The 19,007-nt window shown below is 43.4% G+C and overlaps 1 protein-coding gene across 19 annotated transcripts in view; it reads left to right on the plus strand.

Moving 5' to 3' along the window:
- The window catches only part of FBRSL1 (fibrosin like 1), a 617,089-nt gene that overhangs the window by 561,398 nt on the left and 36,684 nt on the right, over positions 1–19,007 (plus strand). For all 19 annotated transcript variants that reach the window (XM_040416276.1, XM_040416282.1, XM_040416281.1 and 16 more), the window contains one exon: positions 13,724–13,772. In XM_040416276.1, coding sequence (XP_040272210.1) covers positions 13,724–13,772 — 49 coding nt within the window. The remainder of the gene's footprint in view (positions 1–13,723; positions 13,773–19,007) is intronic.

A 19,007-nucleotide genomic window follows, 5' to 3' on the forward strand; every position in this document is an offset into this window, starting at 1 on the left:
ATGTAATTTTAACTCCTAAGACTCCTGTGCGCAGCCTTCTGTCTCCCAGGGAAGCACGAGTCAGAAGCACAGCGTCTACACAGCCCGTCTTTTCTAATGGACGGATGGCCCTTAGCAACGCTCTTTTGAAGAGTGCTGCTAAGGGCCATTTCAGCCCCAGTTTTCTACCAAAAATAAAGGTTTTGGCTAAATAAAGTCTATTGCAAAATTGTTATCCATCACTTGCCCTACTGTTACCCATCACTTGCCCTACACTTTAGCAAAAATAAAATAAAAATATGACAGTTATCCTTTAAAGGGAACCTGTCACCTGGATTTTGTGTATAGAGCTGAGGACATGGGTTGCTAGATGGCCACTAGCACATCTGCAATACCCAGTCCCCATAGCTCTGTGTGCTTTTATTGTGTAAAAAAAAAAATAACGATTTGATACATATGCAAATTAACCTGAGTTGAGTCAGGGACAGGACTCATCTCAGGTTCATTTGCATATGCATAAAATCGTTTTTTTTACAAAATAAAAGCACACAGAGCTATGGGGTATTGCGGATGTGCTAGCGGCCATCTAGCAACCCATGTCCTCAGCTCTACACCCCAAATCCCCGTGACAGGTTCCCTTTAAGGGCCGTTGTAGCTACGACCCATATAGCTACGCCAGTAGCAGTGAGCTTCGGCGCTTGCCTGGGTATGCCAGGGGCTGACGCCGGTCCTGCTAGTAGGGGCTTATTGAAGATCAGAGATGTCTTTCTTGTTAAAGAACCAGATCACTAGGTATATTAATGGCTTTCTTAAGTCACCTTTCTCTCTACTGCTGTTAAGATCTAGTGCAGAGATACTCAACTGGTAGACCTCAATTTGAATTGAATCCAGACTGGATGCATGCTATGCGGTCTCCTGTAGTCCTGATTTTAACCATATCTACATCCTGAGGACTCAGAAACTGTTCAATACAATGGTGAAACAGGGAGCCGTCAGCTCACCATTTCACTATTCCCCCGCCATCTGTGGTTCAACTGTGAAATAATTGCGCCTCCTGGCTGAGCCACAGACAGTCATAGCACAGACTGGAGCAGTTCCACTCTGCTATGTTCATCAGGGAAACATGGGGTAGGTGTATTCAAATTGGAGACAATAATCACTCTGAGGGTGCACTTAGGGGTGGCATAATGTATGGGGGGCACTTAAGGTGGTATCATGCTGTGAGGCGGCTTCTGAGTATCATCCTGCTGTGAAGGGAGCACACTTACTGTGTGGTGGGCACAGAGGGGATTGGGTGGAATTAGAGGCATGTTAAGAGGCGGACTAGGAACATAAAGTGGCCCTGGAATAAAACAAAACACTAAATGTGCCCCCATGTTGTACGTGAGTCCAAATTGACAGAAGGTGGGGCCAGCAATATTGTAGTGCACCGCAAAATCCTGCCCTAGCACAACCAAATACACAGTGCAGCATAAAATACTGCCGCCCCCCACTGCAGCATTTTTACTCTATCACCATCCTGAGGATGGCAATGCAGTTGAAAGCAGAAGGGCACTTTCTTCTGTCAGCCAGGTGCATGAGTACCAGATGGTCCTGGCATCAGATCACTTTGTACCCACCAGGCAGCAGTGGTCTATGGCCAGTCCGCCCCTGGGTGTGGCTTATTGTTAACAAATCTAATTGCAGTAGTGTTCTACACACCAGCAGGGCTGTCTCTGGTATGTCGACCTTTACAAAAACTACCTCTGGTCTTGTGCATTCCTGTTCCTCAACAAGTATTCAGTGTTTTCGGTGCTATTTCAAAGATTTGAAGCATTCACAGTATGTTAAAATCTTTTTTAAAAAAATGTGTGGCAGATAAATGTATAATTATTACAAATTCCTTTACATTCTTGCATACCTGTAGTCAGGTGGGAAAGTTATTTATCATAAGGGTAAAATTTGACGTCAGTTTTGCTCGAGTACTTTGTGCCAAATTTATCATCCGGCACACATTTTGTTAAATTTTATGCATCTTGAAACTTTGCAAGTTTTGTGTAAAAATGTTTTTGTTTGCCAACTCCCTAATGGAGTCAGTTTTTTTTTTGTGATTTTGAAAAGAGAGATAAATTGGAAGTGAACAGAGCTGAAGGCAAACCATCAAACCGCTCTTCAAAATTGGCATGTGGTGTAAAAATGCTTAGTGTTGCACGACAAATTGCATCCTGAATGTGAGTAAACCTGTAATTCCTGACTTGCCAATGCCTATCTGTAAAGTTACCTGGGTGTTGGAGATCTCGTCTATCTCGCCTCTTTATCACTATTCCAGATAATCTTTTGCCAGCAGGATAATACTTGGTCCTCTCAACATAAGTGTGTATATAAGATTAGACTTTCTCACATGCCCGTTTACTGTGGTTTGTGTGCATATTGGTGCGGCTTCGTGTAATTCTTTGCTCCTGTACTATGCGGTGCTGACCTCCGAAAGTACAAACAGTAGTTGGGTAGTGAGGTGGGACCATAATTGAACTATGACAGCTTCTTTCAGACAGCCGCGTGAGGTCCGTGAAATGTTTGTGATGCCCACATTGACTGGACCGATTGTGGCTCGCATGAGTTGAACTCTCTGTAGTTTAATAATCTGTGATGCAGCAAGTTTGGATCAGATGAGCCTCAGTTGGTCCAGGAAATGTGACCGTCACACGGGCCGAATTTTATGAGCTTCACACATCGTCTCTTGACTCTGCAACTTTTCTGTGAATTCCACTCCCATATGCAGACAGCAGACAAGAGTCCACCTCCCATTATTGTCCCTGGGAGGCCACGCTGCCGGCGATTTAAAGCCCTAACTGCACTGAGAAAGGACATGTCCTTTGTGTTTCTGCTGCAGAATAACCAGTATTTGTGCATAGTTACATAGTTGTTAAGGTTGGAAAAAGACAAAAAGTCTATGAAGTATAGCCTGTAATCCTGATATATTGATACAGGGGAAGGCAAAGAAAAAAATCCCTATGAGGGGGTTAAAAAAAAAAAATTACTGAAGCTGTAACTTGAGCATTGCCATCATAGGCATAATCTGTATGGGGATTGTATCTTGCTTCATTAAAGGGTTTCTGTCACCTGAAAAATGGGTATTAAGCTGGCTGACATTAGCGATGTGCTAATGTCAGCTGAACAGAACTATATTCGTGCCATCTCGCTGCCTAAAGCCTTTGAGAAAAACAAACTTTTATAATATGCTAATTAGCCTATAGGAGCAGGGGGGGCGTTCTCACACCTCTGGCCACGCCCTGCTACACTAGATTGACAGGGCCAGACAGCGTTAGTCTCCTACCTCCGGCCCTGTCTGCCGTGTAAATCTCGCGCCATTCCATGTTCTGCGCAGGCGCAGTGAGTGAAGGGCGCTCGCTGGCTGCCAGCTTCATCACTGCGCCTGCGCTGAATACTGAACGGCACGAGATTTATACAGCAGACAGGGCCGGCAGTAGGAGACCAACGCTGCCCTGCCCAGTCAATCTAGTGTAGCAGGGCGTAGCCAGAGGTGGGAGAGCGGAGCCTCTAGGAGCAGGAACAACGCCCCCCTGCTCCTAAAGTCTAATTAGCATATTATAAAAGTTAGTTTTTCTCAATAATGGCGGCAGGCAGCGAGATGGCACTAATATGGTTATGTTCAGCTGACATTAGCACATCACTAATGTCCGCCAGCTTAATACCCATTTTTCAGGTGACAGAAACCCTTTAATAATTGCCCTAGAAGAATGATAAAGGGTAAATTCACTGATTTTGATAAGTTGACTTATCAGATATTCAAAACACATATACTGCATTAGATGCTTAGCCCAGATTCCCTACAACCTGATTAAAATTGTTGTGTACATGGGGCAAACAATGTAAAAAATTTCATAGTAGTCTAAATGTAGTGTTCATTTTAATCTGTGACCCCCCCCATACTAGCAATTCATGGCTCCTAAATTTGGTTTATGCATCTTCTCTTCGGCCATATTGATGGAAAATTCTACAATCCTATGTGGCTTTCAGTTGTTCATGACTTGATCATATTAGTTGCAATTGGCTTTACAGTAGCTAAGTTTTTGCTCCTCTGCCAGTTGTGTGTGCCATTATAGGGGACATGGGTGTAAAACAAGATGGCATGTGGCCTGCAGTCCAGAGCTGTGTTGTCATGGGTGCTTTGGCAGAGGCCTCCACACCAATGTGACTTGACTTCCTGCAGCACAACAAGGGGTAGCTGAGCCATCTGTACGAAACAGTGCAACATACTGAAAAATCCCTACGGCTTCCACGCACGCTTCAGACCCCGATTCTGCTGCCTTTAGCAAATATTTCTTTTCAGCATGTGATTAAGAGACGAGCTGGCTGAAGACACTTGAAAAGATTTATATTAGAGAGTTGCATGAATAGACTTTTTATAATGTTCTTGTAAATTGTGGGCAAATTCCCTGCATGGCAGACTTGAGTCTGGGGAATTGTCACCTGTACAACTGTTTAGTGTAAGTTGCGCAGTAGCACATCTAGTTTATCCAGTTTTATGTTAATTGACAAAATCTTTTATTTATTTTTTACACCCCATTTTCCAGCTCCATGCTGACTAAATATATTTGGTTACTTGAGAATCACAGTAGTAGGTCTGTCTTACAGAAATTCTGCACAAATTTCTGTGTGGATTTCTCTGCGTTTCTGCACCAAAAACTGCATGTGTTACTTGCAGATTTTTTGTGAAGATTTGATGCAGTTTTGTCATAAATCTCATGTTTTTATTGAAAAGGGTGAAATTCACACCAGAGAACCGTAAAAAGAATCAAAATGCTTCAGATTTAAAAAATACGTAGCAGGTCAATTTCCGCACGGAACAAAAAAGCGAAGTGTACATGAGATTTGTCTAATCTCATCCACTGTGCTGGTACTGTAAAACGCTGCGGTTTTTCTGCCTTAGAATCTGTGTGGAAAAACCATTGTGTAATTCGCATGTCTTTCCAAATGTCTGTTCAGAGGAGGTGCTGGCTTATCCAAGTCATGTCTCAAGGCCTGTTTAAAGTGTCGAACATTGACTTATAGGAAAGCTGACTTGCTTCTGGTGGCATAAGAGGTGGAGCTTGCTAAGAGTTCATTTGCATCCCTTCCCAGAATTCTTGAGGAGCATGTATGGTCTGTAAGTCTCCTAACCCCAACTAAGGCACTGTCCATAAGGAGAGATAGTACCCCCCAAAATGTTAAGTGATTTACACAATAATGGCCACATGTAGAAGGAAGCTGCCAGGTAATAAAGGAGGATGATTTGTCTGGATGATAATTTAGCATATGAGGATCTTTAGCAAAATACCAAACCAATACGGATGGAAGTCTGCTAAAGCTTTTCAGTCCAAGGCCAAGAGAGCTGCTCCGTTAATCGTCTTCTGAGGCACAGCGCACAATTCTTGCTAATGCCTTAAACAGTGCTATGACTTTGTCAGGTATTTGTCTACGACTAGCTGTGCTCAGGCCGATGAAACAAGACCTTACTGTGATGGGGCGGCAGTAAAGACATGGTGTTTTGGATGCTGAGACAAGGCCCCATCCTTTTCTCACTGGCACGGATTCCTCCACGGGCATACATTACTAACACTGCACCTCGACCAGCACTGCCAAGAATTTCTCGCACCTGGTATTAAATCAGCCGCTGCCTTCCACCTCCTGCTGCCTGCAGTTATGCTCCACGCAGCACAGTTCTATGCTTGTTATTGCAATTTTGTGGAGCTCTTTTGATTTACAGCTGTTTTTACGACCGTTGAGACAGCCACAAATTGAGGAAATCTCATAAAACAGAGAGCAAACGTCTCCTTCACAGCTCAGGCAGAGTTCTGGCAAGACTACTTTATTCCACCGAGCAGGATGTGTAAACAATATTGAGTCTCCCGAGTGACTGTATCAGTACAGTTAAGTGGTAACAGCTTGAAAAATGCCTTTCCCCGAATTAGAGGTAAAACTTTCAATGGGCCCCCAGGCTAAACTAAATTGGTGACATTTTGCAGAAGGAAGAAAAGGATAATCTTATGCATATAAATACCGAGGGCAAGAGCTGGAAAGATGTCAGGGCTTAAACTGAACTTGGGATAAGCTGTGGGAAAAGGGCCAGTGCTGGATTTGGACCCTTCTGTAATGGATCCTGCACATTTCCTTCTAACTCTGATCTTTCAAAACATCTTTTATTGTGTGTCCTGGGACAAAGCAATGAGAAAAGTATCCTTGGGATCAGTTTAAAATGAGGCTTTCACTTTATATCAGATGTTTATGTGCTATAGGCACTTTGGGGGTCATTTATCAAAATGATGGAAAGTAGAACGGTCTTAGTTGTCCATAGCAACCAATCAGATTCCGGCCTTTCATTTTGGACATCTCCTTTGGAAAATGAAAGGAGAATTACTGATTGGTTGCTATGGGCATCTAAGCCAGTTGTACTTTACACCAGTTTGATAAATGACCCCCTTTGTATAGAAGGATCTGTATACTGCGGTGCATTAGTATTTATTTCTCTGTTGCTTTATGACAGTCACATTGGGAGAAATTGATCAAACTGGTGTAAAGGAAAACTGGCTTAGCTTCCCATAGCACCCAATCAGATTCCACCATTAATTTTGCAGACCCCCTTTGGAAAACTAAAGATGGAATTTTGATTGGTTGCTAGGGGCGGCAACTAAGCCTGTTTTCCTTTACACCAGTTTTGATAAATCTCCCCCATTGTCTTTTTAAGGGTTTGCAGCAGAATAGGCTTATTTTAAAATAGGCTGCTTTTTTAAAGTTATATTTCCATTCCCCAAATAGACTCTGAAATGCCAGTCAGAATAACATGGCTCCACACTCCCCTCTAAAAGGGTGTATTACACTGGCAGTGTAATGGTGCCGCTTATAACCCGATGAACGAGCAAATTCTCATTCTTTGGGCAATAGTGATCTTTCAGCATGCTAAAAGATCAAGATTTGCAGGCGGCAGATCGTGGTGTATAATAACTATCTGCTGCTGGCAAATCACTATACAGCATGGGGACAAACGATCATTCCTCCCCATGCTGCGGAGGAGATTGCTGCGTGTAATAGCAGCGGTCTCCTCCGCTAGCGAGCAGGCGATTGCCAGGAGGGAACACTTCCATCCCGACAATCGCCTGTATGATCGCTCGGTCTAATACAGGCTTAACACTTCAGGAAAACGACTTTGTACATTTTCTTGGGCGTCAGCCCTGACAGCACTCTCTAATGTAAGCTTTGAAATGTTAATGGTTGCTATATCTTCCAATATATTAAGATGTTATAAAGAATAGCAGCCTTGGTAACAAATTCATTGGATATATTGGACTTTTTTTCAGTAGTGTATTTTGTTTTATACCAAGCCTTATGAAAGTATTGCCTGAATCCTTATTTAAACCATATTCTATGGTTCTTTTGTTTGGCCTCACGTAGCTCCTCTGCAGCCAGTTCTCTTTTGTTGGTGTCTCAGCTCAGTGATTGTATAGACAAGCTGCATACAAAGACTTGCCCCCTGTGATTAATCTTCTCCCATGTGGCACGGTTAGGGTGTTAATTTGTACAGGCAGGAGACAGACCGCCGTGATTGAACGTGACAGCTGCTATATGTCATAAGGTCACTAGAGACGTCTGAGCAGTAATATTAATTGGTGCATGTGGCTCAGAAAAATCTCCTTTTCACTGAACTGTGTAAATTAGCTGAAACATTAAATAATACTTTGCAGGTTTATACAGTATTTTATTTTTTTAAATCCCTGCAGGAATTATATAAAATGTTACCATTATGGATGTCATGGATGCAAAACTTTCTTTTAGAATTGATAATTCTACATGTAGCAAAAAGACCGGCACTTCGCAGGATTTCAATCAGAAACTAGATTTATTGGTCACATATTATATCATAGTGACGCGTTTCAGCACCAGTGTGCTTTCTTCAGACTATGCACAAACATCTCACATAGAATCTTTTAAATAGACAAATGAAATACAGAGGAACTGACATCATCAGCAAGACTCCTCACCCTCATTGACGACCATAGGCAATATAATGAAACATATATAGTGGGATGTTATCCAAATCGTTTGGTAATCAATTCCGCTAGGGAAAAAGAAGATACATTTATAGACTACATACTTGATTAATAAAAAAGGCAGGATACATCAAAGAAAAAAAAACGCATTGTATTCACGATTGAGGCCCCTGGGTTCCATCGTTTGTAAACGATGGATCCAGTAGGCCTCTCTCTTTAGTAACAATTTATTTCTGTCACCCCCACGACGGGGTAACGAAACACCCTCAATAATTTTATACCGTAGTTGTGCAATGTTATGCTTTTTTTTGGTGAAAATGAAGGGGTACTGGAAGTAATAAATTACCTTTTCTGATAGTAGACTTGTGTTTACTCAATAGACAAACTGGCTCTCAAAATACGCCATATATGTATTTGCGTATGGCGGTGCGACGTTCGGTCCCATCGCGGTCCCACAGACTGCTGATAAAAGGAGTCTTGGAACAAAAAATAGTTTTGCTCAAGTACTATTCTCAGAAGTTTCAGAAAAAAATCTTTCTCTGTTTTTTTTATATGTGCTTGTGTCTAAGAGACCCGCGACTGCTCTAATGCCCTTCTCATGTATGATTGACGTATAAAGACTTCACACATAAAGAGTGACAAGTATGCAGCCTTCATGGAATTATTACGTATTTAAATTCCATCTGGGAGGAGCTGAAATTTACAGTACACCGATCAGTTTTCAATTGCACCATATTGTGTCAGTGAAAACTGATCCGCTCCCATTGACTTACATTGTAAGTTTGGCTCCGCATCGCCAGGCGGACACCAAAACGCTGAAAGCAGCGTTTTGGTGTCCGCATCCAGAGCGGAATGGAGGCGGAACGGAGCCAAACTGATGCATTCTGAATGGATCCTTATCCATTCAGAATGCATTGGGGCTGAACTTATCCGTTTTGAACCGTTTGTGAGATCCCTGAAACGGAATTCAAAACGCCAGTGTGAAAGTAGCCTATGGTCACTTAAAACAGTATTGGATTTACAACGCATTCCAAAAACCTTCAGACCCTTTCAATTTTTCTTAAGTTGAGGCCTTTTGCTTAAATTTAAAAAAATCTGCACTCATTACTCCTTAATGACAAAGTGAAAACTGAATTAATGAATTTTTTTTAAAATCTCTTAAAGGAAAAACTGCAATTTAGCATGGACATAAGTATTCCGACTCTTTGCTGTGACAATTGAAACTTTGCACTGGGGGCCTCTCATTTCTCTTGATCATCTTTGAGATGTTTCTACACCTTGATTGAAGTCCACTTGCCGTAAATTCAGCTTGACATTATTTGGAAAGATATATCTGTCTATACAAGGTCTCCCAGCTGCCATTGCATATCCGAGCAAAAACTAGCCAGGAGGAGGAAAGAACTGCCTGTGGAGCTCACAGGCAGGATTGTGTAGAGGTACAGATCTGGAGAAGGGTACAAAAAATGTCTGCTCCTCTGAAAGTTCCCTAGAACACAATGACCTCCATAATTCTTAAACAAAGTAATCAGGGGAGAAGGGCCTTGGTAAGAGAGGTGATCAAAAACCCAGTGGTCACTCTGGCTGAGCTCCAAAGATCCTGTGTACAGATTGGGAGAAGCTTCCAGAAAGTCAACCATCACTGCAATACTCTACCAATCTGGGATTTATGGCAGAGTGGCCAGAAACAAGCCTCTCAGTAAAAGACACATGAAAGCTTGCCTGTAGTTTGCAAAACAACTCTTAAAGGACTATCACATTGTGAGAAACAAGATTCTCCTCTGATGAAACCAAGATTAAACTTTTGGCCTGAATTCTTAGTGTCATATTTGGAGAAAGCCAGATACTGCTAATCACCTGCCCAATACCATCCCTACAGTAAAGCATGGTGGTGACATCATTTTATTATTTTTTTTCCTGCAGCTGAGACAGGGAGACTGGTCAGGGTGGAGGGAAAGCTGAATGGAGCAAAGTACAGAGATATTAATGAAATCCTGATCCAGAGTGCTCTTGACCTCAGACTGGGCAGATGGTTTACCTTCCAACCAGACCCTAATCACTCGGCCAAGACAACACAGGAGTGGCTTAGGGACAACTTTGTGAATGTCCTTGAGTGGCCCAGCAGGTGCCATGACTTAAACCCAATCGAACTTCTCTGGAGAGACTAGAAAATAGCTTTCCATAAATGGCTCTGGTCCAACCTGACAGAGCTTTAGAGTATCTGCAGAGAAGAATGGCAGAAAATCTCCAAACCCGGGTGTGCAAACCTTGTGCATCATCCCCCAAGAATACTGCAAAGGTGCTGCAGCTAAGTACTGAGTAAAGGGTCTGAATACTTGTATGTTAAGAAATGTATTAATTGCAGATTGTGATCGCAGGGTATCCATAATGTAACCTCTTCCAAAGAACAATTTTATATATGGTTCTAAGAGCTTTAGTTGTAATGCTAAATATCTGCTATATCGTCTTCTGCTTCCGTGCCTAATTTTCACTCCATATTCAGTACTGTCCCTGATAAGTCTTGAGGCTCTGCCAAGATTACTATAAAACGTTTTTAGTCTTTGGCCAATTTCACACAAGTATATAAAGTGCAAGAAATACATTCCGTGTGTCAGAGGTATTGCCTGTCCTGAATGCTTCTCCTGTGACATGGACCCACAGCATTATAATGATTTATAATGCTGTGTGTTCCTGCCTGACCTGAACTCTGATTTGTACTGACGGTGTTATGCGAGTACAGTTCATTAGAGTTGAGAATGGGCAGGAACTCTCAGCCTCATAATTCATTTATAACAGGGCTTGACAAATTTCCTTGGAATCTAGGAGCCAGCTAAAAAAGTTAGGAGCCAGGCGGGCTACCATGGCAGCCAGGACGCTACTGAAGTTCTGGCTGCGATGGTATGTTAGTGAGCAGCATTATACTCGCGTGCGCCGTGATTGCCGGGAGCTCCTTCTTCTCATAGGTCTGTGCGGCGCATTGCTAATGCTATAAGCATTAACAATGAGCCGCACAGACAGAAGGAGCGCCCGGCGGCCACGGCGCACGTGAGTATAATGCTGCTCACTAACATACCATCGCAGCCAGGACTTCAGTAGCGTGACTCCTGGCTGCCATGTTAAGCGATCGGAGCCCCAGCATTACACTGCTGGGACTCCGATCGGAACTGCCCACTGCAGAGAATGAAGAACATTCCGGGCACCCGACCTCTTACAGGACGCTGTGATCCGCGCGATTAACCCCTCAACTGAGGGGTTAATCGCGCAGATCACAGCATGCAGTCATAGGGGCCGGGATATGGCCGGCACAGTGGTATTCAGGCATTCATTGGTGGCGCAGTGGCCAGTCTCTCCCCTCCTCCTCCTACTCTGTTCTCATTGGTGGTCAGCGGCAGCCGCCCACAGTGGGGAGGGAGGGACTCCTCTCCTTCTCCACTGTGCCGGCTCAGGAAACCATGGTGCGCGCCGAGAGCGCATCTTTGAAAACGGGCTGACAAATACCCAAGCGCTAGGACCAAATTCCTGGTCGCCATGGCGACCTGGCGCCTGGGATTTGTCGAGCCCTGCATTATAATGACGTGGTTCCATGTCATAGGAGCAGCATTCAGGATGGGAAATACCTCTGACAAATGCATCCTATGTCTCGCTCTGAATACGCTTAGTTGGTGCCCTTGTTTACTCATTGACTTCAGCTGATTGAAGCCAAGCCCTGAAGAGCAAACTAAGGCCTCTTTCACACGGGCGACACATTTTGGCTCAGGGTGTGTCCCGGGTGCATTGCTGCAAACCCGTGCGAGTAGGTACGCAATTTCAGTCAGTTTTGACTGCGATTGCGTTCCGTTCAGTTTTTATAGCGCGGGTGCAATGTGTTTTGCACGCGCGTGATAAAAAACTGAATGTGGTACCCAGACCTGAACTACTTCACTGAAGTTCTGGTTTGGGTTCAAGGTTGTGTAGATGTAATTATTTTCCCTTTATAACATGGTTATAAGGGAAAATAATAGCATTCTTAATACAGAATGCTTAGTAAAATAGGGCTGGAGGGGTTAAAAAAAATTAAATAAATAATAATTATAACTCACCTTTTATCCACTTGTTCGCACAGCCCGGCTTCTCTTCTGCCTTCATCTATGAGGAAAAAAACCCGTGGTGATGTCACTGCGCTCATCACATGATCCATCACCATGTGATGAGCGCAGTGACGTCACCACAGGTCCTTTTTCTCACAGATGAAGACAGAAGAGATGCCGGCTGCGCGAACAAGTGGATAAAGGTGAGTTATAATTTTTTTTTTTTATTTTTTTTTTTAACCGCTCCAGCCCTATTTTACTAAGCATTCTGTATTAAGAATGCTATTATTTTCTCTTATAACCATGTTATAAGGGAAAATAATAATGATCGGGTCGCCATCCCGATTGTCTCCTAGCAAAAGTGCATGAAAATCGCACCGCATCCGCACTTGCTTGTGGATGCTTGTGATTTTCACGCAGCCCCATTCGCTTCTATGGGGCCTGCGTTGTGTGAAAAACGCACAAAGTAGAGCATGCTGCGATTTTCACGCAATGCACAAGTGATGTGTGAAAATCACCGCTCATGTGCACAGCCCCATAGAAATGAATGGGTCCGGATTTAGTGCGGGTGCAATGCGTTCAACTTACGCATTGCACCCGTTTACTTCTAAGGAAGCAGAGATGAATGAGGTCCACTGTAAGGTTGACAGAGCTGTGTAGCTTTGCCCAACATATGACGGAGCTGATCAGCAGGCTGGTGATGGCCTTTTTTTTGGATAGGCCATCAATTAGTGAAGCCTGGACAACTCCTTTTAATATATGACTTCTTGTTTATCATTAAAGCTGAATCTTTTGGAAAGTTCAGATGGGAAAAAGTGCCTAACTACAGGGTGAAAGATTTTGAAATGTGATTCCTCTTTCGTTCATTGTTTCTGGGGGGAAAAAATGCTGCTTTTTAAAGGAATTTACTTTGCTTGCTATTGATGCACCATTTTTCAACTCAAGTGTGGAAAGACTTGTCGGTAGGGAGGAGAGAGTGCATAAATGAAATACGGATGATTATAGGTATTCCATATTATCGATCTGTATTTTCATGTTAAACTGGCAAATCTGAACAAAAATTATAGGACTACATTAATCACTGTACTTACTGTAGGCCTTAAAAAGTTGTCTTTCAGAAATCCATTGACCTTGTCAACTTAATTTGTAATCATCAAAGGACATTTCTAGTAATTTCTCCGCAATGCATTATCAAGCTTTTATGCTTAACTAATACATGGGCAACCCAGCGTGCCATTTATACCTATTAACGGGTCTTGTGATAGACCCGAAAATGATCAGCTCCGAGCTGAACATGGAAGTGTATGGCGGCATATAATTAATCATCTGTATCTGTTTACCTTGCGTTCTGTGTTGTGGTTGGGGAGCTGTAGCACAATATACACAATGTTGTAAAACAACTCCCATCAGTTTAATATTTCACCATTGCTAATTGTGGGCTGTTCGACGGCTCAATGTTGCACCCTTGAGGCCAGCAATAAAACAGCGGCTGCACAGAACAGCCTGGCTTCTTTTTTTCTTTTTTTTAACAAAGGAAACCTGAATGATTGAAGCGTGAATTTTATTCTAGTCTAATATTTAACCGTATGAAACCTGTAAATAAATTGAATTAATTGCATGGTCATTAATGTAACCACTTGCTCTTCTTTTTCTTAGTGCTCCAATGTTGGCTCTGAGATCCTCTTCTCTCCAGCTGCATCCACAGGTAAGCACATCTCAATTCAATTCATTTTTTTAGAACTATTTTTAGTGAAAAATTGCTTATTTTAACATATGCAAGATAATAGTAAATGTCAGCTTTGAAACGTTTTTGAATATTATGAATAGTGGCTAATGCTGTAGATGACAGCGTTGGAGTGGACATGCCAAATAGCATGGGAGGATACATTTGTTGGGGGAATTGTGAAATAAATGGTCATATGATCAGTGGACTGAACATGTCCTTGTAGCCCACAGCTCGCCACAGAGGACACAGTCTGTTTGTGTTGTATCTGCTCTACAGGTCAGGCATTGATCCTGGGGTCAAACAATTCTTTGAACTTATTCAACTGGTAGGACCTATGAAAGGAGCAGTTCCACCCTCTTTGGTGCATTCTCTTCCTAGATCATCCGAATAAGGCCTCATGCACACGACCGTATGTGTTTTGCGTTCCACAAACCGCGGATCCTCAAAACATGGATACTGGCCATGCTTTCTTTTTCCCTTCTATAGAAATGTCCTACTGAAACACAAACATACAGATGCAGACTACACAATGTGCTGTCTGTATTGTTTTTCCAGCCCTGTTGAAATTGATGGGTCTGCATCCGAGCAAAAAATGTGGAACCAAAATAGTCATGTGCATGAGGCCCATAAAAAGAGCTGAACAACTATATGCAATTTGATCGGGGTTGAATTACCTATCGTTAAAGGGGTTGTCTGGGTTCATAGATGAACCCAGACATAGCTCCATCTTCACCCCGGCAGCTCCCCTGACTTGAGCATCAGAGCAGTTCATGCTCCGATGCTCTCCTTTGCCCTGCGCTAAATCGCTCAGGGTAAAGGCATTTTCCGGAGTTCCAGTGACGTACCGGGCTCTCCATGGGGCTTCCAGGAAGCCCAGTGACGTCACCGGCACTGATAGGTGGGCTTTAGCGCTGCCCTAGCCTGTAAACCGGCTAGGGCAGCGCTAAAGCACGCCCATCAGATCCGGTGACATCGTAAACAACGGTGTTATTGTAAACAGAAGAGCCCTTGCCCTGCACGATCCAGCGCAGGGCAAGGGAGCGCATCAGAGCATGAGATGCTCCGATGCTAACATCAGGGCGGCTGCCTGGGTGAAATTATAGGTATGTCTGGGTTCAGCTCTGAACCCGGACAACCCCTTTAATGTGATAGCGCCTGCCCCCCCTCATCTAATATGCTGGGTATTATGTCGACAATACTTCCTCTGCCTAAATGGTTATTGTTCTGCCAAGAAGAGATCAGTTTTTTTAATGCGCAAAAGATCTATTCAGCCAACAGACAAGTGTTTTCTCCTTTGTCGGCTGCTCGCTTCCCTGTTTCAGAGCACAAGCATTCAAATGAGTGCTAGTTTTACTGATCGTAGGCTAGTGTGAATTTTATGCTATGGGGACATTGCTGCTAGCATATGAAAATCTGGTAACGTGTTGATATGTATGTAAGCAATACGTGAGCTATCGTAGGAATGATCAGCTCATCCACGTGCTCAAAATTCATTTTTTTAGGCCTCATTCACACGGCCGTTGCTCGGCTGTTCCATGCATTGGAGACCGCAAATTGCAGTCCCCAATGCACGGGCAACATTTCTGCCGCAGACTGATCCAGACCCGTTCAACTTGAATGGGTCCGTGATCCGTCCGCACCGCAGAAAGATAGAACATGTTCTACTTTTTTCGCTGTGCGGAGGCACGAAGAGAAACCCCACAGACGCACTCTGTAGTGCTTCCATGGGGTTCTGCACCTTCCGCTATTTGCGGTCTGCAATATGGGTGCGACCTACCAATGGCCGAGTGCATGAGACCGGAGACGACTAGCACTATTGGAAACTGCAGTTCCTGCTCTATCTGCTTATACACAGCGTTAAAAATAAAAGCTTGTGAACACTTGGTGAATGATACCCCAGCGTTTGTAAAGTATTTATCAAGCTTCACAAATGCTCCAAGGAAAGATTGAAGTAAACGAGGAAACCAGCGCCGCCTGCATATGAATGCTGCAGTCTGCACTGGTTTAACTCATAATAATCTCCTTTGACTGGGCCAGAATACTAATGTGTAAAGATGTGCGTGCACCTCTGTGATGTAGGTTAAGGCGGTACTATTAGGGCTCTGCATTCAGATTCTGTGATGCTTTTTTTGTTGCTTTAAACCAGGAATGCTCAACCTGCGGCCCTCCAGCTGTTGTAAAACTACAACTCCCACCATGCCCTTCTGTAGGCTGATAGCTGTAGGCTGTTCGGTAATGATGGGAGTTGTAGTTTTGCAACAGCTGGAGGGCCGCAGCTTGAGCATGCCTGCTTTAAACTTATTGCTATCTCTTAGAGCCATCTGTGCCTTAAGCTCCGAGCCCCTCTCCTTCCTTGTCTGTGAGAATTGGTCAATAAGAGAATGATGAGCAATGCTAATCCGCCTCTGCAGTATCCCGGGCAGCAGGAACCTTATTGATTTTCAGATTAGTGTTGTTTTCCAAAGTGCCAAACCTTGCTCTGCTTATGAAAGGACATTGCTTCAAAGCCCAGGGGATGATCGCCTCTTCAGTCCAGTAGTTAAATATTACCCTGCATGCTTCTGTTAGCCTTAGTAGTATATGACCATATCCCTTACAGCAGGCATGCCCAACCTGCGGCCCTCCAGCTGTCACAAAACTACAACTCCCAGCATGCCATAATATATGTAGGCTTTCCAGGAATGCTGGGGGTTGTAGTTTTGCAACAGCTGGAGCGCACCAGGTTGAGCATACCTGCCTTACATTATTGGTCGTCCAGCAAACCTAAAATAAAACCAGTGGCATTCGCTTGGTTAAATCTGATTGGTTGCCTTGGGTGGCACCACTCTTCTTGATCAGTCAGTAGTATTATTCATTACTATGTAAAGACATCTTGATTGAAATTCGTTAGCCACCCTCCCACACAGCAGAGTATGCCCCAAATCTGTTGGAGTGCAAAGACAACCCACCTCTGCTGAAATAACCACCCATCTGCTCATAGCAGGTCACACGTGGTAGAATTTTCTGCAACCGATAATCCATTCCATTCATCTGAATGTTTGTCATTGAATGGAGCGTGCAGAAATCCCGTTCAGCTGATTTTCCACGTGTGAAGGCACCCTAAATTCTCCTGCTTCCCTTGCAGAATGCAGTCCTTCAAAATATGGCCGCCTGCGCCCAGCATTATGCTGCGGTGAATGCTCTCTAGTGTTTGATAGTTCTTGAAATTGATCTGAATACTTGCCCTTTTCAAGGCAAAATGCAAAAATGGAAGAAAAAAAAGTGTCTATGTATTATAGTCATTTGGCGCATGTATGATAGCAGATATTCACATGCATTCATGTAGTGCTGTTTAGTAATGAAGAGGTTAAACCCTCTTGGCTGCTTGCACTGCTAGACTGCGTTACCATGGGAACAGGATGTATGGGACACTTGCCATACAAATCAAGGGTCTTAATTAGCAACTGGTAGCTCATCTCCTCTTGGTTTTCAGGTTGCAAACCTTCAGTATGGTCACATTTGTCTTGCATTTTCATGCTCCTCCTCAGTAGACACAGAATGATCAAAGTATAATGTTACCGACTGATCAGTTAACCCCGATTGCTCCCCTCCCCCGTTTCCCTATAGATGGACGTATAGAATGTTATTCTGTTGGAGTCTCTTATAACCACAGCCGTTCCTAATTGTTCCGAATTTTGGCGTGCATATATGTATCGGTTGTGTGAACGCTTGATGCAATAATGCCTTTGCTAAAAAGAAGCTAGTCTTTATGTATTCTTTTTAATTCAGCTGGAGATGTATCTTCAATAAACAATTTTTGATCACAAAATGCCTTTAGGATGCTGAAATATGCAGAGAGAAGATCATGACGATAGATATAGGATCATTGCTGGCAAGTATCTTGCTAGGCAGAATGTACATTAACGTATACAGTCTGTCCTATGGCTAGTCGTAACCATAGTCTTTACAATTTGTTCAGCACTAGCGATCATTTCCGAATCAAAGGGCAGCTTGTTTAAAAGGTCTTTACACAAGCCGATGGAAAGTGTATGGAGGACGTCACTACGATCTTTCATCCCCCATTCTTCTACGTTACGTCTGCAACATATCCCTCTTACGTTCTCCTCCTCCTGATAAAAGATCTGATAAGTAAACTAACAAGTGTTGTAGACATTTTAGAGGGATTTATTATGAAGTTAACTTTTGAAATTTTTGCTGGAGTCTGCAGATTTATCAGATGTCACATATTGAAGCAGATATATCAATTCTGGCGCATCCATCCACTAGTCTTGATTTCCCTGCACTGGCGTGAGTGGCGCCCATTTTATTAAAAGGCAGATGCCTCAACAAATTAGGCACATCTCTGCCCTGCTGTGCATCAGAAACTGAAGTCTGCGGCCACTTCCGATAAGCCCCGCCCCTTTCTGGCTTCAGAAAAGTGGGGAGAAGCCTAAAAAGTCGCTAATGTGGTATGGGCCATAATGTGCAACTTTTTTTATGCCACAATAGTGACCTAATTAGCTTAATGTCCCTCGTTATCCAGTAAATTTGGCACATCTTTAAACCTTACGCTTTTGTCTAGAAAAGCGATTCTAGTTTTTCACCATCTGCTTACTGGAATGAGTTTACACTTTTTTTTATTTTTTAACCTTTCAAAAAAAGACACTGTTATAAATCTGGAGTGAAAAGAATTTAACATAGCTAGCCGTGCCCACACTCATTTTTCTAAAGTAGCTAGGGTGCCTTAAAACGTCAGTTGCCATGCAGAAAGGCACTTGCCACAAAATGTGAGTTTTATTTTGTTTTGTTTTGTTTTTACACCAGAAAAGTAGAGTACTTTTATGATACTGACCCCAGAGTGCTACTCGGGGACAGACTTGGTGTGGCCCTGTGTTCTAGGGAAGTCCAAATTGACAGAAGGCCTGGCAAACATAAGTAGGCAGGGTCAGCAATACCATAGTACAAAATACGGTCCCAGCAGAACCATATACCACAGTGCTGCACAATATATTGCCCCAAAAGCTGTCCCTATATGGTGGAGCTGCAATTTTCTGTCCTCCTCCTCCAGTCCTCTTTCATTAACATGTGGAGCAGGGGCTTAGGAGGTGAGATGCAGGCCACAGCAACTGAATTCAGGGGGACATGTGCTGTCGTTGGCTGGGTACATTATGTACCCAGCCATCGGGAGAGAGTGGCTCTTGGGGCGGCCCCATGGGCATTAGCCCACTGGAAAAT

Source organism: Bufo bufo, chromosome 2 (assembly GCF_905171765.1).
Source record: "Bufo bufo chromosome 2, aBufBuf1.1, whole genome shotgun sequence".
NCBI classification, from domain to species: domain Eukaryota; kingdom Metazoa; phylum Chordata; class Amphibia; order Anura; family Bufonidae; genus Bufo; species Bufo bufo.